The 24448-nt window shown below is 36.2% G+C and overlaps 2 protein-coding genes across 2 annotated transcripts in view; one reads left to right on the forward strand and one right to left on the reverse strand.

Annotated features, from left to right (window-relative positions):
- LOC109729190 (KRAB domain-containing protein 5-like) overlaps positions 1–24448 on the forward strand; it is a 445983-nt gene that overhangs the window by 194522 nt on the left and 227013 nt on the right. The gene's annotated exons all lie outside the window — the stretch shown is intronic.
- The window catches only part of LOC142865668 (uncharacterized), a 284849-nt gene that overhangs the window by 80635 nt on the left and 179766 nt on the right, over positions 1–24448 (reverse strand). The window contains 1 exon segment of the mRNA XM_075998850.1: positions 14198–14911. Coding sequence (XP_075854965.1) covers positions 14198–14911 — 714 coding nt within the window.

The following is a 24448-nucleotide window of genomic DNA, read 5'->3' on the forward strand; positions in this document are numbered from 1 at the left end:
TCACAACATATACTTAATTTCCAATGTGAAGCGCAGCATAATGCAATGTCTACTGAGCATGTGCTATGTGCTCAGAAGTATAGTTTGTTGCACTGTGAAGAGCATTTACATTGTGAGATTTAATCCTTGTTATGCCAGAAAAGGTGAGTAGTAAGTGTACAATAATTTACAGAAACATTTAGATGTGGTGCCAGCATTTCTATTCTCACACAACTATAATATGACAAGACACAAGATCTAGAAAATTGTTTACACTCACCCCAAATAGGTCCTTTCAAAGTCAACTTACGAGTCCCTGGTAATCTCTTACACTGCAGCATATGCCTCCCCTGAGATTTTTGGTCCAACCTCAGTCCAAATCATGTCCCTTTATTGCAAATTCCAGGTTGAGGCCAGGCCTAGTTTGCACTGAACTTTTGTATTCTTTGCATTTACAGAGAAGGAAATAAAACAGGAAGAGAAATTCCTCTTTGCAACCTGCTCTAATGCATCCTGAGGAATCTCAGACCTTGGATTCAGAATTCAGAGCTGCAGATTTAAGTCTCTAGAGAGGCATGGATTCAGTAGGGCTCACTGCACATTTCCTTGAATTTGGGCAAGAAGAGAAGGCAGAAAGGGGGTTTATGTGTCCAATTCAGTGCGCATAATCTTGTTCTCATTTGTGTCTGGGGCCGATCGTCTCTGAATCCATTTCAGTGCTAAAGATGTGAGATGCCTTTAGAGAAAGGATGGAACTACTGGTTATTATCCTATGAGAGTGTATTCACAGGAATATGGTCTAAGTATGCTCTGGAGGGACAGTAGACACCAAAGGGGCCTAGAGAACTTACTATATGCAGATGTGCGTCAGTGAGGCTCTGTGTTGCACACTTGCGGGTTACATACTGCGAGCTCAAGAAGGAATCTAGTGTTCAAAGCCCTTCTAATTGAGAAGTGGTGGGCACATTTTACGTTTATGTTGCATTTTCAATTCTGGAAAGTTGTCAGGAAATATTAAAAGTAAAGGGTATCCAACTCAGAAACCTTACCACAAAGTTAAAAGAGAATTAAAAGAAAACCCTTTTATTATTCAATTAAAGCGTAATGTGATGTGTACAGTGCCAATCCAATGAGACATTTCAAAGGCACACATAAAGTTGTTACTGTACCTAACTATGCAAATCCTCACTTTTACATACATGTTATCTAGATAAATAGTAATTAGCTTTGATGAAAGAAGAAAGAAGTCTACACAGCCCTGTTTGTCATAAACAGTGCACCATAAACTTACTTGGTAATTAGTGAGGCTCTTTTTTTGGTAATTGGTTAAATTCAAATAAAAAACAAGTATCTCAAGTCAATGCAGGAGGAGATAATTTTGCAACTTAAGCTCAGTGCTCAGTGAAGTTAGGATCCCGTCTTCATATGTAAATTGTGGGATAGGGAACTATCTTCCTTGATATTTCATTCCAAAGAGATATTTCTCAGTTTCAGAAAAAACATTTCTTTAAAAAATCCTTTTCAAAAGTCTTTCAAAAGAATATATATATCTTAGGCAGATAGTTAAGATCTCTGACTTTTCTCGGGACAATGGTGCCCTGTTTTGGTGCTGTTTCCAGCCATTGCTCCACCTGGGGAGACGGATAAGGCTGCCATTGGATATTGGTGCTGCTCCATCCTTATTTCGACCCTGATCTGCTTGTACACCTGAGAAAGGAGGGAATGTTTTATCAATCTAGCCTTTCCCCAGCCCAGGCATAATAAGATTTACAAAGTGATCTAGGGTATCCTAAGGGTAATTAATATGTCATTAGCTTTAATCTGCATTGCAGTTCACCCTCCTCATGGGCTTTCTTGGAGGGAGCTCCTATAGTTTGATGACATTTTCAAGACACGTGTTGATTATTGGATAAGAACCTACACCTCTGAAGATACAAATTCTGATAAAATAAAATTAATGAGCATGTTACCATTTTAAAGTAAAAAAATAAAAACCACCCAAGAGCCCATCAACCCATGAGTGGATTATTAATATTTACTATATGTTTACAATGAAATATTACTCAATTTTAAGAAATGACAGTGAACTAGCACCGCTTATATTCTCCTGGATTTAATGAGCTCATTATCAGAAGTGAAGTGACACAAGATCAGAAGAAAGGGCTGCACATGTATTCGCCATAAAATTGGTACTGACTGATTAACAGTATAGTGGTCAGATGGTGGTGGGTGTTCACCAGGGATTCAGGAGTTTGGAAATAGACCCACATCTGAGGGATGCCCTGATCATCATGGAGGGGAAGGGCATAACTCTAACCCTTGCTAGTGAGAGGCACAGATTTAAATTTGACTGAAATGTTTGTACCCTCATATTTTCTCAAATAAAAAAATAAAAACCATACATGTTTTCTAAACTTTTTAAAAATACCAAATATTGAGTCACAAAGAAAATATAAACATCAATCAAGCAATGATTTCAAAGTTACTTCAGCAAAAAAGTCAAGTTTATTTAAAAATTATAAATGTATGAATAAATTTTGATTTAGTAATCTCATGCTAGGAATTTAGGGTTAGGGTGACTTTAGTGAAAATGTAAAATGTAGGGAAAATTATGCGTTAAAAATATAAATTATTATGTCGCCTATAATGGTAGCATGAGAAGATTACTATATTTTAATAGAGATAATTATGTAAGGATACCATGGTTCTTCTATTTAGAGGTCTAGGAATTTAAAAAAATGCACAAACTGATACTTTGTACCCTTGGATTTTCTCTTTCTCCATCCCACCCTATGTTGTAACCACACTTCCCAGTATGAAATCAGCTATTTTGATTCCATGGATAAGTGAGATCTTACAGTATTTGTCTTTCTGTGCCTGGCTTACTTTACTTAGCATCATGTCCTCCAATTCAAAACATGTGGTCACAAATGACAGAATTTCATTCTGTTTGAAGGCTCATTGTGTAAATGCACCTCATTTTCTTCATCCATTCATGTGCTATTGGACTCTTGTGCTTGTATACCTGGGCTAGAATGAATATTGTTGTAATGAATATGGAAGGACAGATATATCTTCTACATCCTGTTTTTGCTTCAATTGAATATGCATCTAGAATTGGGAGTGATGGGTCATATAGTAACCCAATTTTCATTGTTGAGAAATCTCTATACTATTTTCTACATTGGGTGATTGTGATTGAGGGATCAAATATTACCTACTGGGTGAAACCTATATTTGTTCAATGAATGATACACTAAATGTCCTGAATTTAACATTATATAATTCATAGGTTCATCAAATCAATGAACATGACTGGTACCTCCTAAATTTATTGAAATACAAATAAATTTGGCTGTCCTAATTTATATTCACAGCAACATTATGCAAGTGTTTCAGTTTCTGCTCATCCTCATGAACACTTAGCATTCATCATATTGAGAACAGGCATTCTCACAGGTGTGAGGTAATAGCTCATTGTGGCTTTATCTTTCATTTCCATGATGATTAGATAGGTTGAGCATTTCGACACATATCTGTTGAAAATTCATTTCTGTCTTTTGAGAAATGTCAATTAGCTTTATCATGTCCTTCCCAAAGTATACCTAGATAAAATCATCACACTGTGTCCAACATATACATATATAATTATTTCTCAATTAAAAACAAATATATAGCAAAATAAATAACAATGACCCAATAAGATTTTTGAACAGGAATAAAAAATGGATATTTGATATAGTACACAAATAAGCCACATTCCAAAGGTATTACATTGAAGTACAAATAGAGAAATGAATAAAAGAAAGAAAATGACCAATTTACATATCAACTTTCAAGACACAATCATTTCTATTTGTCTGTTATTGTTCCTCAAATTATCTGGCTTTATAGTTAAATGCATGTGAATATGTCTCTCTACATATGGTAAATCCCACCATTTCAATGTATATGTTTCATTGTTTTAGATCTGGATTTTCAGTGGAAAGTTAAATATATCATATTGCCTATTTTCTGAGAACTCTCCTAGAGGCTCCCGTTTGTCATATTGTAGATGAACGGGTTAAGCATTGGATTTAGGATGGTGTAGATGACAGAGACCACTTCTCCTGCTCGGTGGAATGAGACTTTTGTGGAAGGGACTTGATAATGGCAGCCACATCGAATAGAGACTCCAGGGGTATGTGAGGAAAGTGAGTAGCCAGGGTTTCCATGTGCCCCAGACTTAAGATTGTCACCAATTGAGTGGATGCAATGAATACATAGGAGGCCATAATAGCTAAGATAGGAGGGAGTAGAAAAATAACACCATGGATAAAAAGACCCTTATAAAGTGTCAGCAGAGACTAGTTTAAATACAGCTGGGATCTCAGAAATTAAATGATGACCTTCCCTGGAGGTGAAGAAATGGAAAGTCAGAGGGCAGAGCACATGGATCAAGGCATTGAGCACTGTCCTCAGCCAAGATGGAAGCACCAGGAGAGTACAGAGAACATGGGTAACGTGCATTGAGTAGCACAGTGGGTTACAGATGGCCAGGTAGCCGTCCTAAGCCAGGATGGCCAGCATTTGATACTCTGTTGCCAACAGGGTGATGAGGAGGAAGAGATGAATTCCATAGTCAGTGTGAGAGATGTGATGATCCCTAGAGAGAAATTAGAGGGCCATTTGAGGAACAAACATGGACATATAGAACTGGTACATGAGGGATGGCTTGCTCATCAGAAAATATATAAGGCAGTGGAGAGGAGGGTAGGGCTGAATGAGAAGAATGACTGTGGTGTTTCCAGAAAAGACCAGGAATTCCAGCATGGTGAGGACAAAAAGGAGCTAGGGATCCTGGGGGCTGTGAAACAGGCCTAAAGGATGACACAACCCTTGATGTTTGTTGTTCTGCCTTGCTTGTTCCTTATTTGTTAACTTTGAAAACAGATTGAAAGAGATATATTCACAATCTGTACATAATTACTCTAAATTAAATCACAAGGCACTTTTCAGCACTTCAAATTCATTTTTTGCCCTCCCCTTCTTCTTTTAGTTTCAATAAATAATTATATTTCCCTTTCATCAGGATTTACTAAGGAATCATAAAAGGGTTCTAGAATATGACACTTGCCACACTGGAAGAGAGAACATAAGCACTGTTGCATTTGAACATGTACTTTTGAAATATTTTTCCTTAATTAAAGTTATAGAAATTGAAAACCTCTCACAATTACAGTAAACATCAGAAGAACCAAATACAATAATTTAGTTACACTAGACTATGAGCTAGTTAGAACTAAATAGCAACATGTGTTTAAAGGCTACAGCTTATACCACTGCATGGATACCGAACATTTTCAGTATTGAAGAATGTTCTGTTGGATGCCAAGCAGACACCAGCCATGGGATCACACTGTACTGGCCTATACATAAGACAAACCCACAGAGCAGCCAAACAAGTATAGCCAAAGAATGATCTACACTCAGGAGTGTACATGGTAACAGAAGAGCAAAACCTACATTCATCCATTCAGGTCATAATTCCTACTGCAATGGAGAAAAGGCTGGAAACAAAACAGAGAAGACTCCCAGGCTTTGTAAGCTTTCATTCTGTTTGTAGTGATGGGCACAAATATATAATGTCAGGTAAATGTAACTGTGATGGAGAGGAGTAAAGCAGGAATAGTGGAAGGAGAGTTGATGGTGGGGTGGGGTGTGGGTGTTGTGCCCCTAGGGAGATCCATTTGAGCAGGGGCCTGGATGAAGGTAGTTAGGTCACTGTGTGAGGATATGTGGGAAGAAACTGAGTATGAGCGTGGTGAGTTTTGGCTCAAGTGGTGTGATTTGTGTGGAGAATAGAAAGAAAGGTGCAGATGTCAGTAGAAAACAGGGTCCTTATACTATTTCTCTCAAACTCCTAGAGTAAAATACTTTGGGCATGCACCCCTATAATTCATACATATACTCTTTTTTTACTAGTATCAGTATATTAGCAAAGCATCATCACTACATTTAAGGATAAAAGTAAACATCTATACAAGTTCTAGTATTCTCTCACTTTACCCCAATGTATCATTTGCCTAAGGGACATTAATTGAGTGATTGTGCTTCCTTATAAAGTCTTAAAGTTGTCAGAAGGGATTAATTAAATTGGTTGAATGGACCAAATTTTTGCCACTCAGCATATAGCAAAACTTCTTCACAGCCAAAAGCTCCTATAAGTAATGCAAACATTTCCATAAACAAGCCATTTGGAAAAGAGGCATATGGCATACTTATAAGTACCACTTTTGGGCAACTCAAGCTCCTCTACTTGGTATATAACTTTGAACGATTTCTTTATGCTTACTGACTCTGTTTTCTCATTTGTAAAATGGGAATTGGACTTATTTTTTTTTCCTGAAATTTGTGGCTGGAGGCTCCTAAAGAAAACCAGGTAAGTTATAAGTAAAGAAAACACACTATATTTTATCTCTGTAGTCAGGCTTCTATGGACTGTAGTTAATTAGGCACAGGAGTTGGAGAAGGAGTTCAGGAATAAAAAAAAAAAACCACAATGTTTATATTGGTAAAGTAGTAGAAAATGGCATGGTGTAATTAGGAATTCCATTTATTTGTAAATGGTGAGAGAGCATGGGTCATGTGTAGGATCCTTCAGCAGTGGCTGCTGCATAGTAGATACTTAAACATTTATGAAAATAACACAGGCGGAATGATGAAGGAGAGTATGGAAGGAAACTATCAGGAATTAGAGTCCAATCCAAAGGAGCTTTATATACTGATTATGAAAGCTCAGAGACTGTGGAGGGCTCTGAAGAATTTTATGGAGGGATTGATGTGTTAAAACTGGCTGTTTAGCATCCCTCTAGCTAGTAGTGGTGTAGGGGATGGGTTGGAGGAGCCAACTTTCAGGGGAAAAGCATAGTTGGAAACCCATCAGACCAGTCACGGTGGCAGTGACTAGGGCCCTGCTGAGGCTTTGGCATTGAGGAAGGAGAGAGGTAGATTCAGGCAATATTAGAAGTGAGATGAAGTGCAGAATGGTATTTCTTACTGAGGTAAGAACATAGGAGTCAGGTAAGAGAAATATTAAGGAATTGATGGGATTTAAGCCTACTTACCACTGTGATATGGAATGAGACACCCCTTCCAAATTTACTATTTTTGAAGTCTATGAAAGAGGTTGGGGTGTGCAAAAAGACGTCTTCTCTTTCACTATCACCTGCAACCCCCATCCTCACCCCTGACTCCTCCTTCCTGGGGTGCCCTCGCCACTCTTGCCCATTGTACCAATCACCATGTCTCTCACTTTTGGAGGGCATTTCTGTAATGATGAGTATAGACATTTTGGGTTAGTAGCTCCTTGTAGTACCTTTCCCAAAAGATTGAGGTCTTTTTAATTTTTTTTATTTCAGCATATTACAGGGGTAAAAATGTTTACATTATGTATATGGCCTTTGCCCCACATGAGTCAGAGCTTCCATTATGTTGATCCCCCAGACGGTGAGCACTGCAAGCATTAGGTGTATATATACCCATCCCATCCTCCACCTTCTAAGCCACCTGACACAAGATCAATTTAGCTCTGATGAATATCATCTCAGATCACCTTCTCTCTCTGGTGTGCCATGGTGGCCTTGCCACTGCTTGATCCAGTCCAGGGCTCTCTCACTACTCTCTGGCAGTTGGCCTGGTCCAGGGTCTTCTGCTGTCCTGAGACAAAAGCATTCCTGTGCTTCTCCTCTGCTGGAATAGAGATCACTCAGGTCACCCATTTTCCTGTCTACACCCCTTCCACCATGTTCCCACCTCTCAGGATCTTATTTCATGCCCCACCCTCTTCTTGCTCCACTCACATGCTCTGGCTTCTGAGGACCTGCCTTGTTACTAGAACTGCCCCTGAATGCTGCAAGGAAAGGGCTTGCTCTGTAGGGCAAACCCACAAGGTAATGGACATAATATTGGAACTCAGCTTGGATATCTATTTTCTAAAAAAAATATTTTGAAAGAGGTCTAAAACCTCTCCCAATTTTAAGCACATACATAGAATCAAAACCCTCTATGGGTTATCTGAATAAAAGCAAAAATGGAAACAAAAATGGGGGTTCATGGTTGAGAAAATATTCTGGCAAATGTGGCCAATATCTCCAATGTGATAATATAGAAAGAATAACCCTGTCCTATTCTAAACCACTTGGTGACTATATAGGTAATTTACAATTTGAAATTGTGGTAAAATGCACCCAATATAATATTTGCCATCTTACACATTGTTAGATATACAGTACAGTAGTGTTAAGTATATTCACACTATGTGAAAGAAATTTGCAGAACTTTTTTACACCCAGTAAACATAGCTCCATTTTTCCATTTGTTCAGTCCCTGGCACCACCATTTTAATTTTTGTTTCTATGAATTTGATTTTTCTAGATACTTTGTATAATATAGGTATTTTTTAAATACAAAAACAAAAGTATCTCCAGCAGAGAATAAAGACACCCCTGGTTTTAGTAAGTACCTAAACACTGGGGTTAAGGTCTGTGATGTTCTCCACTGTATAGTTTATTCATTCACTCATTCTTTCATTGAGGAAGGAATATATTCTACAATGTGTCTAGGACTGAAAAACAGTGTTGAACATATGAGTTCTGTAGACATTTCTGCAATTTTCAGAGTCCAGCAAGCTATATCTTCTACTAATATATATATATGTATATATATATATAACTGATATATATCACTGATTATATATGTATAACTGATATATATAACTGATATATATATAACTGATATATATCAGTAGATATATATATATATATATATATATATATATATCAGTAGATGGTATTAACAGGCCATTGTCACAAGATGGTTTTTGTTCTCTAAAATTACCTTTTGTGCCAACAGTCTCAGCCAAAAGTTGCATTTTAAATGTCTGAGCAAATCTTTTGGGAATTCCTTAAGAGTTTTTTCAGCCACCAGGTGCTCCACTTGCTACATAAGGTGCCATTGGGGTGCGGTGGTGGGGAGCTGGTGCTGGGCTGCCTGGCTGAGCACAGCCACCGCCTTGGTGGCTCAGCAGCCATGGCAGTGGTGGCACCATGCTGCTTAATTTTGCTGGGCATAATGCCATTGGCATTTAGATTTAACATTATTAAAAGCCAATATATGTAAAATACTATTCCTTAAATTAGGAGGACTAACCATTTCTTGCACCATATCTTTCTTGCAATCTAGCAATAAAATCTACATGAGTTTCATTAACATTTTGTTTAACATTTATATAGGAAGCTACAGTCTAAGAGAAGGTATCTTTTTCCATACTTTAATACAGCACTGTTGAATTTGAGAAATAGCCTGATCATCATATTTTAGTGGAGCATTAATATCAAACCAATATTCTTGACCCGTAATTTGTGCCAGAAATTTTTACTGGTGGGTCCGTGGACACATTTAGCTAGGGTTTCTGACACATATTATCCCTGCACCAAGTGGTGAGCCACAAAAATTTAGGCATTGATATAACTGTTCGCACAGGAGATTTCCAAACTCATGGAATTTAACTTTCTATTTGAGCCAATTCTTTAAATGAGTTATTGCTGTAAAGAGAGTTTGTGCTGACTGGGTGCAGTGACTCACACCTGTAGTCCTAGCACTCTGGGAGGCCAAGGCAGGAGAATCACTCAAGGTCAGGAGTTTGAAACCAGCCTGAGCAAGACCTTGACCATGTCTCTACTAAAAATAAAAAGTAATTAATTGGCCAAATAAAAATATATAGAGAAATCAGCAGGGCATTGTGGCATATGCTTGTAGTCCCAGCTACTAGGGAGGCTGAGGCAGAAAGATTGCTTGAGTCCAAGAGTTTGAAGTTGCTGTGAGCTAGGCTGATGCCATGGCACTATAACCAAGGCAACAGAGTGAGAGTGCTGCTTTTGTTATTCCATTTGTCAGTCATAAGCAAGGCAACTCTGATAATGACCAACAAATTCATAATCCAGCACAGAGCATGAAAGGAGTTTTAATGCTTTTATTTGAAGCTAAAGACACCTGGACTTCCTGGTGCTGATGATTATGTTATGGAAGAGACTAAAGAGGTGTGTGGTGCTCACTGTCTCCCCTCTGGCCACTGTGACTATACAAAACAAGATTGGATCCAAAATCACAAATGAAATTTTCAATCAAAAAGTGGCCATGATCCCTGAGATTCCTCTAGAGAGAATGACCGAATTGTTGGCCACAGTTAGATGACTAAAAATGAGAACTGTGTACTATGCCCTGCACCTACTAAAATAAAGGAAGATAATGTTATGTAAAATAAATTCTCTAAGATTGAAATATCAGATAAAGAAAGATAATTCCAAATATTTTCAATCCAGAGAAATCATTCTATTACATTCTAACACTCAAAATACACACTCATAAGTAGATTCTAGATGGATACATATGTTATACTACAAGTAATTCATAGAAAATTAAATGCAATGCTCTTTATTTACCTAAACTCCCTATTAAGAGATTGCCAAATTCTCATATTTCTTTATATAGTACTTACCATATGCATCACCCACTTATTAATGCTTCACTTATTGTAATTATTTTCATATTTATGATGTTATATGTTAGAATCTAGTAACAGATTGCTTTTACTAAGCAAACAATGCTGAGATCTTGATTTACTCCTCTGGCCTTCAGAATTGTTTATCTTTCATTGGACTTTAAGGCTCTTACTTTAACCTTAGAACAATGAATTTCTCTAATCTTAATTAAATAATCAGAATGCTATATGTATAGCCTGTAAATGGTCTCAAGCTTTCTACTTAAAATGTTATTTTCCTCCACATTATAAATACTCTACAATTCTCATCAAAACTTCTTAAAAACTTTGTGAACTCGCTGGGGCTGAGTACAACAGTGAGAATATCATAGACCAAACAGACAGAAAGAAAAATGGCTAGATACAGTTGTAGAGGGAATGAAGATAAAAAATGGCAAAAAACTGGAGATAATTATGAAGTGAAAGAAGCAGAATTTCCACTTATAAATTCAGAGAGTTGGTTGTTCTGTTTGTCCCTTCACTCCACGTGCAAAATCAATGACTTTTTTTTACCCTGGACATTTTCAATCTCTTCTCTGGAGCCACAAGCTCACTCCCACAGACATATTGACTGCTAATTATGAAGCATCTATTACATATCTAACACTTTCCTGTACTTTTTTCTATTTAAATATAAAATCAACTCCATAATTTATAAATCCTTCTTATTGTTTACCTGAACAGAGTAGCCTGATAAAGTCAAGAAATCATTTAGTTTGATAACCCAAAGTAAAAGAAACAGTAACCAAAAAGTGCTTTCAATATGCTTCCCAAATTAGAATGTACTAAGTAAAATGATATTACTATACTGTGGAATTATTCATACCTTCAGGTAATTTTATGAGCACCAGTAAGTTTTATAACAATCTTTGCTGTAATTGCAGATCACATCATATAACCAATACTTAATGAACTTTGAAATAATAAAAAAACATAGTAGGCCTAGCATGAGTAATAGGCATGTAAGAACAGGGGATTGGCTGGGCAAGTTCCCATTCAGAGGCTTAAGGGTTTTAAACAATTAATTCAATATAAAGGGAACAAAATATTTCCTTTCAGAATCTTTGAAGTTTCCAGTTTGCTAGCAAATTCTCAACACTTTTGAAATTACCCATTTTGTCTAATATTTCTTCTTTTCTGTTTAAAATAAGTATATATCCACATTCAAACAAACATAATTACTTTCTCTGTAAATATACTGCAACTATAGGTCAACTTAACCATGATGTATTTGTATACTTGATTCAATATAAATAAAAAAAAATATGCTTATTTCTGTTTTACTGGCCAAGAAAGTTGCATGTTGAAAGAAAAATGTAGGATAAAATGTAACAACTAGTCATTCCATGTTCAGGAATGTATGGCTTTTCATTAAGTGCAAAATCTTTATTATAAGCATTACAGCAATAATATAATTATAAATATAATTAAAAAAGCTTTGGGAACAATATTTTTCAAAGTAGAGCAACTAATAAAAAGGATCACAAATGATGTCTTTGTACTGTGTAACCCAACAGTACATTTTTATAATCCATTACCTCCAACATTGAGTAACATGGGATAGATTAATGTTGGTGCAAAATAACACTTCATTCTATCTACAACATGTTTGACATATTAAAAATACTTTTAATTTAATAAAAAAAATTAAGTTCACATGCAATCTAAAAACATTCCAAATTTCATTTTATTTTATTATCGTAATGTGCGATATTAAAACAAGTTATTTTTCATATTGTAATTTTTTCATTCTGATTATAATGAGGAGAATATTAGCCTGTACACCTACATCATACATCACTTAAAATATTGATTGTTATAAGAAAACTCCATAGTACCTCTCAATTTAGTAAATCTTACATTTCAGTGTTTTTAATTTTTCATAGAAAAGTACATGAATAATGCCTACTTAACACAGAAAGACCTCTAATAAATGTGATGTAGCTATCATTAACCACACACATTCACATGCACGCTAAGAATGAAAGCATACCATCGATTGTATTTAAAGTTGAATAATATCAGTATTTGCTTGTCACAAATAGCAAAACAAAATTTCACTTTATTACAATTTCACCCCACACTGACAAGAAAGTATATTTTACATGTAATTATAACTCTCAGAAAATCTCTCTCGTTTTAAAGCTAACATACAAATAAATCAACTAACTATTTTAACTGGGTAGTTCTTTATAATGAACAACCTGGTTTAAAGAAATGTGTGAATGTGTTAGTGCATTAGTGTATTGCACTGCGAGTCATCGGATATATGTTTATACTTGATTCTTGATTAATTGCATTCTGAAATTTATTAAAGTAGTTTTAAGTATCAACTGTTTTTGTGTTCTCTAAGGTATATCTTTTGCATAAATATTTTTTCACATTCATTATATTTGTAAGGTTTCTATTCTTTAATATTTTTCTGATGTTGAGCAATATTTAGAATATATTGGAGCATTTCTTTCAGTGTAAGTTCTCCCATATCCGGTAAGATCTGTTATAACTAAAGGTATTGTCAGCAGTCTACATCACTATATTTAAGTTTCAGTACTGTTGTGCATTTTAAGGCAAATACATTGGTAAAGCACTTACATACTCATTACATTTATCTAACTTTTATCTAGTATGATTTCTTTGATGTTGAATAAGATGTGAACAAATATTAAAGACTTTGCCACAAATCTCACATTCGTAAAATTTTTCAGTGATAGGAATTCTTTTATGTAGATTAAGGTGTGAGCACTGGGAAAATGCTTTGCCACATTCCTCACATTTGTATGGTTTCTCTGCTCTATTTATGTAGAGTGAGGCCTTTTAGCTGGATAAAGGCTTTGCCAGATTCTATTGCTTTCTAGGGTGTCTCTCCAGTATGAATTCTTTTATGTTGAGTAAGGTGTGTGCACCAAGTAAAGGCTTTGCCACATTCTTCACATCTGTAGGGTTTCTCTCCAGTATGAATCCTTTTATGTCGAGTAAGGTGTGTGCACTGGGTAAAGGCTTTGACACATTCCTCACATTTGTAGGGTTTCTCTCCAGTGTGAATTCTTTTATGTCGAGTAAGAATTGAGGAATGGTTAAAGGCTTTGCCACATTCTTCACATTTGTAGGGTTTCTCTCCTGTATGAATTCTTTTATGTCGAGTAAGGTTTGTGCACTGGGTGAAGGCTTTACCACATTCTTCACATTTGTAGGGTTTCTCTCCAGTATGAATCCTTTTATGTCCAGTAAGGTGTGTACACAGGGTAAAGGCTTTGACACATTCCTCACATTTGTAGGGTTTCTCTCCAGTATGGATTCTTTTATGTATAGTAAGGTGTGTGCACTGAGTAAAGGCTTTGCCACATTCCTCGCATTTGTATCATTTCTCTCCCATATGAATTCTTTTATGTAGAGTAAGTTTTGTACACTGGGTGAAGGCTTTACCACATTCTTCACATTTGTAAAGTTTCTCTCCATTATGGATTCTTTTATGTTGAGTAAGGTGTGTGCACCATGTAAAGGTTTTGCCACATTCTTCACATTTGTAGGGTTTCTCTCCAGTATGTATTCTTTTATGTTGAATAAGGATTGAGGACTGGGAAAAGGCTTTGCGATATTCTTCACATTTGTAGGGTTTCTCTCCATTATGGATTCTTTTATGTTGAGTAAGGTGTGTGCACCGTGTAAAGGTTTTGCCACATTCTTCACATTTGTAGGGTTTTTCTCCAGTATGTATTCTTTTATGTTGAGTAAGGATTGAGGATTGGGAAAAGGCTTTGCCACATTCTTCACATTTGTAGGGTTTTTCTCCAGTATGGATTCTTTTATGTTGAATAAGGATTGAGGACTGGGAAAAGGCTTTGCCACATTCTTCACATTTGTAGGGTTTCTCTCCATTATGGATTCTTTTATGTCGAGTAAGGTGTGTGCACCATTTAAAGGTTTTGCCACATTCTTCACATTTGTAGGGTTTCTCCCCAGTATGTATTCTTTTATGTTGAATAAGGATTGAGGACTGGGAAAAGGCTTTGCCACATTCTTCACATTTGTAGGGTTTCTCTCCATTATGGATTCTTGTATGTCGAGTAAGGTGTGTGCACCATGTAAAGGTTTTGCCACATTCTTCACATTTGTAGGGTTTCTCCCCAGTATGTATTCTTCTATGTTGAATAAGGATTGAGGACTGGGAAAAGGCTTTGCCACATTCTTCACATTTGTAGGGTTTCTCTCCATTATGGATTCTTTTATGTCGAGTAAGGTGTGTGCACTGGGTAAAGGCTTTGCCACATTCTTCACATTTGTAGGGTTTCTCTCCACTATGGATTCTTTTATGTGGAGTAAGGTATGTGCACTGGTTAAAGGCTTTGCCACATTCTTCACATTTGTAGGATTTCTCTTTAGAATGGATTCTTTTATGTCGAGTAAGGTGTGTGCACTGGGTAAAGGCTTTGCCACATTCTTCACATTTGTAGACTTTTAAAATGGCTAATGTCCAAAACAAGAGACATATAAGTGAGGACAAGAGTGTGCAGGAAATCCATCCTTGTAGACTGTTATTGATTATAAATAGATAGTGTCATCATACAGATTTGTTTAAAAATATAAATAATACAACTGCCTCATCATTCACCAATTCTACCTATGAGTATACTCATGTAAAATAAGTATCTGAAGAAGATTCTGCACCCCCATATATATTGCAGCATTATGCACATTAGCCAAGAAAATGGAAACAAACTAAATGCCTCCTTTGATGAATAGAATAAAAAATGACTGTACAAACACCTACCATATAATATTACTAAGCCATGAAAATGATAAATATCCTGCCATTTCAACAACATGGATGGACATTATGCTAAGTAAAATCAGCCATTCCCAGAAAGATAAAAACTGCTATGGATAATTTTTCTAAAGTTGAATTTACAAAAGTAAAGAGTACAACAGTGGTTTCCAGGGTGTAGAGTAAGGAAAAATGAGGAGATTTTAAGGGTAAAATCTTTTAGTTATAAGATGAATAGATCTTGGAGATCTATTGTATGGCAACATGATTAGAGTTATTAATAATGTTTTATACGCTTAAAATTTTTAAGACCATAGAACTCACTATTAATAAATGTTCTCACTATAATTAAATGATAAATATGTGAGATGATGGATATGTTTATTACCTTAATTATATTGTTTTACCATTCATACACACATCAGATCACTACAGTGTGTATAATAAATTTATGCAGTTATACAAATATTATTTGTGGAGACTTCCACCCATTAAACACCCCACACACAGAAATATATGCACACACACACATATGAGTGACACATTTCTAATGCTACTAGATAGGAGGAAATTATGGAACATAAGTTATCAAAGTATCATATATCAATTGGGAGTATAAATATATTCAGTTATTTGAAGCACTGAATGAGACAGTGTATTTAAGAACTATATAAGGTGAACAGAGAAAATAAACTATATTATAGTTTGGGTATTTGGGTATAATAAAGCTGAAATTTTACTCTCATTTTATACTAGAAAAAGATTATTTTAAGTCAAATAACATTAGATATTTTTACATTTAGGAAGAGGATATGCATTTGTACAAAATTAGTGAATCTGACTTTCTGTAGGATTGCCTCTGAAAACATAGAATTGGAAATCATGATGCAGAAAATATAAATATATTTCCCTAGTGTTTCTTGCATTCCAGAAACAAATCCCAACATCTTCACTATTCCCCTTTACACATTTCAGAAATGAGGCATCAAAGGGAACTTAAAACATGGACCTGGGCATGGAGGATCACCCTGATAATCCCAGCACTTTGGGAGACCAAGCAAGAAGGAAGCCAGGATCTTGATACCAGCCCTAGCAACATGAGGAGACTCCATTTTTATAAGAAAATAATAATAACAAAATGGTAGCTCATGCCCATAGATCTAGTTATTTGGAAGACAGAGGTTATAGGATCTCTGGAGCCCATAGGTTTGAGGTTGCAGTGAGCTATGATCAGCCACTGTACTCCAGAAAGGACAGAAAACCGAAATACTGTCAAAGATGGTTTAATGTCATGGTCTTTAAAATATGCAGATAATCCCATAACTCCTAAGCAATAGAAATGCTGACAGATAATGTATTCCCTTATAAGCCATGACAACAAGTTTGGCTCTCACTGAATTCTAAGGAAGATCACTGCATGGGTAGAGTTCTTAGAGAGTTTAAGAGCGTGGGACAGAAGATGTCCTTCTGTGAGATAAAGAGAAACATACACAGGCTTCTAAAAATCATTTCCAAAAGAGCAGAATATTCCAACCCACTTTTTAATATCTGCCTTCCTCCTTGAGTTTTGGCTCTCTAACATTTGTTAATCTACTTCACTGAATCTCACCTACCTGGATATTTAGCTGTTGTTTCCTCTTTCTTCATAATCCAGGGCTCTATCCTTTGCTCCAGGCATGTGATCAGCTCTGGCTTTGACTCGGCAAGACCTGTTTCATTAGAGAAATTTCACATGACACTTGCTGAAGACTTTCCAATTACTAATGCAGTACTATCCTTAGTAGAGAGAATATTAGAGAAGGTTCTAGAAACTTCCTTTGCAACATATTGCTTTCTCACAGACCCTGTAGAATGATAAAAATTGATCTAATTTATGACTAGAGCACCAATTCCCATTAGCACCAAATAAATAAGAGGTGCAAATTCTATTCCAAGGTGCAGACAACAATTTTATACCCTGATTTCTAGAGTAACCACTAATCTAGTGTGAAATCCCAACAAAGGGAAAGGTCCAAGATAACATGAGACATCTAATGATTTTATTTTATGGACCAAAATCTTCAAATTTTCTTTAAAAGCATGGATATAAAATTCATTCATGTTGCATTCCACAGAGGTTGAACTACTTTGCAGTCCCACCAGCAGTGTAGGAGTGTTCCTCTCTCTCTGCATCCACACCAACATTTGCTGTTTGGGAACGTTTGGATTACATTGAGAACTTTTAAATAAGTAAACGTATATACACATACATACATACATACATAAATATGTTGAGAATGTAGAGAAATTGAAATGCTGCCATGTTATTCTGAACCTTGGATTCTAATATTATACAACATAGACATAGAACAGATCAAAAATTAAAAATACATTAAGAATAAAATGATTTGCATTTCCCTGATGATCAGAGATGTTGAGCATACTGCAATAAGATATCATTTATCTCTAGTAAGAATGACCTTCCAATAAAAAGTCCCCAAACAATAAATATTGGCATAGATGTGGAGAGATAGGAACACTTCTACACTGCTAGTGGGACTGCAAACTGGTTCAGCTTCTGTGGAAAGCAATATAGAGATACTTCAAAGCGATACACGTAGATCTACCATTTGATCCAGCAATTCCACTACTGGGCATCTACCCATAAGATCAAAAGTCACTTTATGAAAAAGACACCTGCACTCGAATGTTTATAGCAGCACAATTCACAATTGTGAAGCTATGGAAACAACCCAAGTGCCCATCAATTCATGCATGGATTAATAAAATTTGCTATATGTATACCATGGGATACTATTAAGCTTTAAGAAACAATGGTGATATGGCACCTCTCATATATTCCTGGATACAGCTGGAACCCATTCTACTAAGTGAAGTATCTCAAGAATGGAAAAACCAGCACCACATGTACTCACCAGCAAATTAGTATTAACGGATCAACACCTAAGGGGACACATATGAGTAACATTTATCAGGTGTCAGGAGGGTGGGAGGGAGGAGGAGGGGATGGGTGTATACAACCACAACGAATAAGATGTGCAATGTTTGGAGGATGGACATGCTTGAAACTCTTACTCAAGGGGGGAGGGGGGCATGGGCAATATAAGTAACCTTAAGACTTGTACCCCCATAATACACTAAAATAAAAATTAAAAAAATAAAATTCATTCATGTAAAGTAGAAACCTTTAAGAAACTATCAATAAAAAAAGTAATGGCCTTAATGTGGAATATGAATTCTGTATATAAGTGATCCTCACCAAGGGAGACCAGGTTTCCATAGTTCTCCAACATCACGTCTCTATACAAATTCCGCTGAGCATTGTCAAGGCATGCCCACTCCTCTGGAGAGAATTCTACAGCCACATCCCTGAATGTCACCAACTCCTGTAAAAAGACACATATTTCCCAAGTGGTCATAGAGAGAGTTCTTAATTTGACTGCAAGCAAAATGAGTTATGAGAACTGTTTCTGACATATGAGTGACTGCAATTATCCAATAAGATAATTTTTAGCACATTGATATTCTTGAACATATTGTCTTATCTGCTGGAATGAGGATCACAAAAGATGTATGAAAAAGTGTGCACATGATTATGCTTTGGATGATAAATCATTGAATACAAAATTAAGGGCCTTACAACAGTAATATAAATTTATGGGTGTTATATTTACATCACATTGATAAATTGTGCATATTTCTCACATAGAGAAACATAGTGAGTTAGAAAGTATCACCTAATTTTTACGAGTACAATGAAGAACTAGAGATTTTGTTAAAATACATATTCTGATTCAGGAGATCTGGGGTGGGGTCTGAATCTCTGCATGGCACATGATATAACTGCTGATATCAATGCTTCTTGCCTAAGGAGAGTATGTTGTCAACATCCAGTAAAAGGTAGAATTTATCTCAGTTCATCAGAACAGAACAGAGATGATAGCCCTCATTTTTCAAAGCAAGCTACAAGAAGAAAGGGGAGCTTCCAGATTAAATATGATCCTTCATGCACATCACTCAGTAAATCTCCATGAGACACTTAATGATAAAGAGAAAAAAAACACAATTAACTTTATATGGGAACAATCTCTCAGAGAGCATCTTAAGCAAGTGAATGTAATTAATATCACTTTAGTGGGACAAATTGTTGTTAGGCATCATTGCAAAGAGTAGAATACAAAATCACCGCTGGGATAGTAGTGGCCAACAATATGTAACCATGAAAATTTATCAGTTGTATGCAAATTTCAGATACAGATGTTTCCCATGTTTTGTTATCTTTAATAATGTATGTAAATACTTTAGCATCACACAGAGCAAGTCTTCTATTTTCTTTATTTTCCATAATTTTCTGGTTATCCTACACAATCAATGCTATCCTCTTCCTGAATTCTCCTAATGATATTTTATGTATAGCTGATAAAGCAACCAGATAAATCTTTGAGAGTACATGTTTCCCCTCTTCACTCAAATTCAAAGACTATATCCAATGCCCAACAGGAATTTCAGACATCCACACTATTCTATCTTGACCTGTCACAGTGGGCACATTTTCATATTACATATCATACAGTTCTTATAAAATTTGGTTATTGTATTAGGAAGCTTCTGGGCGAGAATGTAGAGCAGGCTCTGTTATATAGGAAGGAAGGATTTTCCAGAGCTTCTTGACTATCATAAGAAAAAAGAAAAAAAAATGTACTTACAAACTTCTTAGGCATACACAACAGAAGTAAAAATTAAAGGTTTACAAGTTCAAAAAACTGAAGTTCTACATGACTTTCTAGGAGAAAGAGTGGACACAACCTCTAATCTGGGACACACTTACCTGAAAACCAGCCATTTCTTCTTCCTCTTCTTCTACTCTGAAATTTCTTTTCAGCTGAGATTTTGTAGAACAATTAGAAGTAAATGTTGAGACTGCGCTTAAAGCAGTGAGCACAATTTCATCCCTTGTTTCCACCACATTGACAAGCAGGAGGAACATAAAATGCAGAAGGGCTACACTCAATTACTCTTGCTCACAGTAAAGAGTCAGCTATGATCAGCTCATTCATGGAGACCAAAATGTGAGGTTCTCCTGTTTTTTATTCTGGTTACCTTCCCTTGCTACAGGTGCCAGGAGTTTCTGCTACAGGAATGGGAATCTGACCACAGTGATCTGCCTCTAACAAGCCCAAGAGACCAGAACCTGTGACTTTCCTCTACAACAAAGGCTAAACCCAATTCTCATGAATATATGCAGGAATCCTAATGCTTGACCTGTTATCAAATTAGAATTAGTTGGGGCACAATTAAAACCACATGGATGTTCCCATCCAGCCCAACAGGCAGGTGATGGTGTTTCTTCAATCTAGCCAGGTTATCCTAATTGAAAGCCTAGCTGAAAGGTAATTACCTTAAATTTGTGTCTGAAACATCATTGTGAATATAAATCATGTGGTACTGTAGGCCTCACTCTAAGAATTGTGGTCTGCTGGGGTGGAAGGGGCACATTAATTGGGTTCTTAGCCATGTCCCTTTTAGTGCTGATGTTGCTCAACATAGATCCATTATTGGGAGCACTCAGTAGAGACAGCAAGCACAGCATGCATACTGCCTTTTGCCCAACACTCATCACAGCATATACTTAATATCCATATGAAGAGCAGCATAATGCAATGTCTACTGAGCATGTCCTATGTGCTCAGAAGTATGGTTTGTTGCACTGTGAAGAAGCCTTTACATTGTGTGATTTAATCCTCATTATACAAGAAAAGGTGAGTAATAAGTGTTCAATAATTTACAGAAACATTTAGATGTGGTGCCAGCCTTTCTTTTCTTCTCATGCAACTATAATATGACACTACACAAGATCTGGAAGATTGTTTACACTTATCCCTAATAGGTCTTTTCAATGTCCGCTTACAAGTCCATGTTGATCTCTTACACTGCAGCGTATTTCTCCCCGGAGATTTTGATCCATCCTCAGTCCAAAGCGTGTCCCTGTCTTGCAAATTCCAGGTTGAGGCCAGGTTTAGTTTGGATCAAATTTGTGTATTCTTCGCTTTTACAGAGGGGGAAGGAAAACAGGAAGAGAAATTCCTCTTTGGAAGCTGCTCTAATGCATCCTGAGGAAACTCAGACCTTGGATTCCGAGTTCAGAGCTGCAGATTTAGGTCTCTAGAGAGGCATGAATTCAGTAGGGCTCACTGCCCATTTCCTTGCATTTGGGCAAGAATTGAAGGCAGAAAGGGAGTTTATGTGTCCAATTCTGTGTGCATAATATTGTTCCCATTTGTGTTTGAGGCCGATGGTATCTGAATCCATAAAAGTTCTAATGATGTGAGATGCATTTACAGAAAGGATAGAACTACTAATTATTATCCTATGGGAGTGTATTCACAGGAATCTGGTCTAACTATACTCCAGAGGAACAGTAGACACCAAAGAGGTCTAGAGAACTCACTGTGTTCAGATGTGGGGACAGTGAAGCTCTCTACTTCAGACTTGCTGGTTACAGACTGGAAGCTCAAGAAGGAATCTAGTGTTCAAAGCCCTTCTAATTTAGAAATGGTGGGCACATTTTATGTTTATGTTGCAGTTTTAATTCTGGAAAGTGTTCGGGAAGTATTAATAGTAAAGAGTATCAAACTAAGAAAACCACTCCACAAAGTTAAAAGAGAATTAAAAGAAACCCTTTTATTACTCAAATCACAATGTGATGTGCACAGTGCCAATACACTGAGAGATTGCAAAGGGACACATAAAGTTGTTCCTGTACATAACTAAGCATATCCTAACTTTTACATAAATGTTATCTAGATGAATAATAATTAGCTTTGAAGTAAGAAGTCTAGACAGCCCTATTGTCCTAAACAGTGCACCATAAACTTACTGGGTAATTAGTGAGACTCTCTTTTTTGGATAATTGGTTAAATTCCAATAAAAAACAAGCTTCTGAAGTTAATACAGGAGGAGATAATTTTGCAACTTAAAGCTAGGTGCTCACTGAACTTTGGATCCCATCTTCAGATGGAAATTGTGGGATAGGGAGCTATTTTCCTTGATAACTAAAATTTCTTTTGAATAAGCTGAATCAATTACACCTAAATGTATTAATACTCCTTTTCATGTAACAAAAATATGACCAAATTATTAATATTAATGTGCTTGTTGGACCAGGACAAATAATGGCAAATTCTTAAAAGTTTTTTCAGCAGCCAGGTGATCCCCTTCCTCCATAAGGTGCCATTGGGGTGCGGTGGTGCGGAGCTGGTTCTGGGCTGCCTGGCTGAGCACAGCCACAGCATTAGTGGCTCAGAAGCCATGGCAGCGGTGGCACCATGCACTTTAATTTTGCTGGGCATAAAGCCACTGGCATTTATATTTAACATTATTAAAAGCCAATATATGTAAAACCATATTTCTTAAATTAGGAGGACTAACCATTTCTTGCACCATATCTTTCTTACAATCTAGCAATAAAATCTACATGAGTTTCATTAACATTTTGTTTAACATTTATATAGGAAGCTACAGTCTAAGAGAAGCTATCTTTTTCCATTCCTTAATACAGCACTGTTGAATTTGAGAAATAGCTTGATCACCATATTTTAGTTAAGCATTAATATCAAACCAAATTTCCTGTCCCATCATTTGTGCCATCAATTTTTACTGGTGAGTCCGTGGACTCATTTAGCTAGGGTTTCTGACACATCTAATCCCTGCACTAAGTGGTGAACTTTAAAAATTTACACGGAGATATAATGGTTCACACAAGAGATTTCCAAACCCAAGGAATTAATCTTTCCATTTGAGCCAATTCTTTAAACGTGTTATTGGTGTAAAGAGAATTTGTGCTGACCGGGTGCAGTGGCTCACACCTGTAATCCTAGCACTCTGGGAAGCTAAGGCAGGAGGATCACTCAAGGTCAGGAGTTTGAAACCAGCCTGAGCAAGAGCAAGACTGTTTCTGTACTAAAAATAGAAAGAAATTAATCAGCCAAATAAAAATATATAGATAAATCAGCAGGGCATTGTGGCATATGGTTGTAATCCCAGCTACTAGGGAAGCTGAGGCAGAAGGATTGCTTGAGCCCAAGAGTTTGAGGTTGCTGTGAGCTAGGCTGATGCCATGGCACTCTAGCCTGGGCAACAGAGTGAGAGTGCTGTTTTTGTCATTCCACCTGTCATTCATAAACAAGGGAACTCTGATATTTACCAACAGATTAATAATGCATCACAGAACACGAAAGGGGCTTTAACAATTTCATTTGAAGCTAAAGACAGCTGGACTTCCTGGTGCTGATGATTATATTATGAAAGAGACTAAAGATGTATGTGGTGCTCACTGTCTCCCCTCTGGCCACTGTGAACATAGAAAGCAGGATTGCATCCAAAATCACTAATGAAATTTTCAATCAAAAAGCAGCTATGATACATGAGATTCCTCTAGAGAGAATGACCGATTCGTTTGTCAAAGTTAGATGACTAAAAATGAAAACTGCACTGTGTACTACACCCACTAAAATAAAGGAAGATAAAGTCATGTAAAATAAATTCTCTAGATTGAAATATCAGATAAATATTATTCCAAATATTTTAAATACACAGAAATAATTCTATTATATTCTAACACTGAAAATACACACTCATAAGTAGATTCTAGATGGATGCATATGTTGTACTATAAGTACTTTATAGAAAATTAAATTCAAACTTCTTTATTTATCCACTCTCTCTATTAAGAGATTGCCAGATTCTCATGTTTCTTTATATAGTACTTACTGTATGCATCACACACTTATTTATGCTTTACTTATTGAAATTATTTTCATATTTATGGCATTATATGTTAAGATGTAATAACAGTTTGCTTTTACAAAGCAAACAATAATGAGTTCTTGATCTAATCCTCTGGCATTCAGAATTGTATATCTGTCTTTGTTCTTAAGGCTCTTACTTTAAGCTTAGGATTCTGAATCTCTCTAATCTTAATTAAGTAATCAGAATACTGCATGTATAGCCAATAATTTCCCTCATATTCTATAGTTAAATGTTTTTCACCAAATTAAATTAATTCTACAATTCTCATCAGAACTTTTAAAGTCATTATGTGAACTCTCAGCAGGTGAGTACAACAGTGA

Source organism: Microcebus murinus, chromosome 31 (genome assembly GCF_040939455.1).
Source record: "Microcebus murinus isolate Inina chromosome 31, M.murinus_Inina_mat1.0, whole genome shotgun sequence".
Lineage (NCBI taxonomy): Eukaryota > Metazoa > Chordata > Mammalia > Primates > Cheirogaleidae > Microcebus > Microcebus murinus.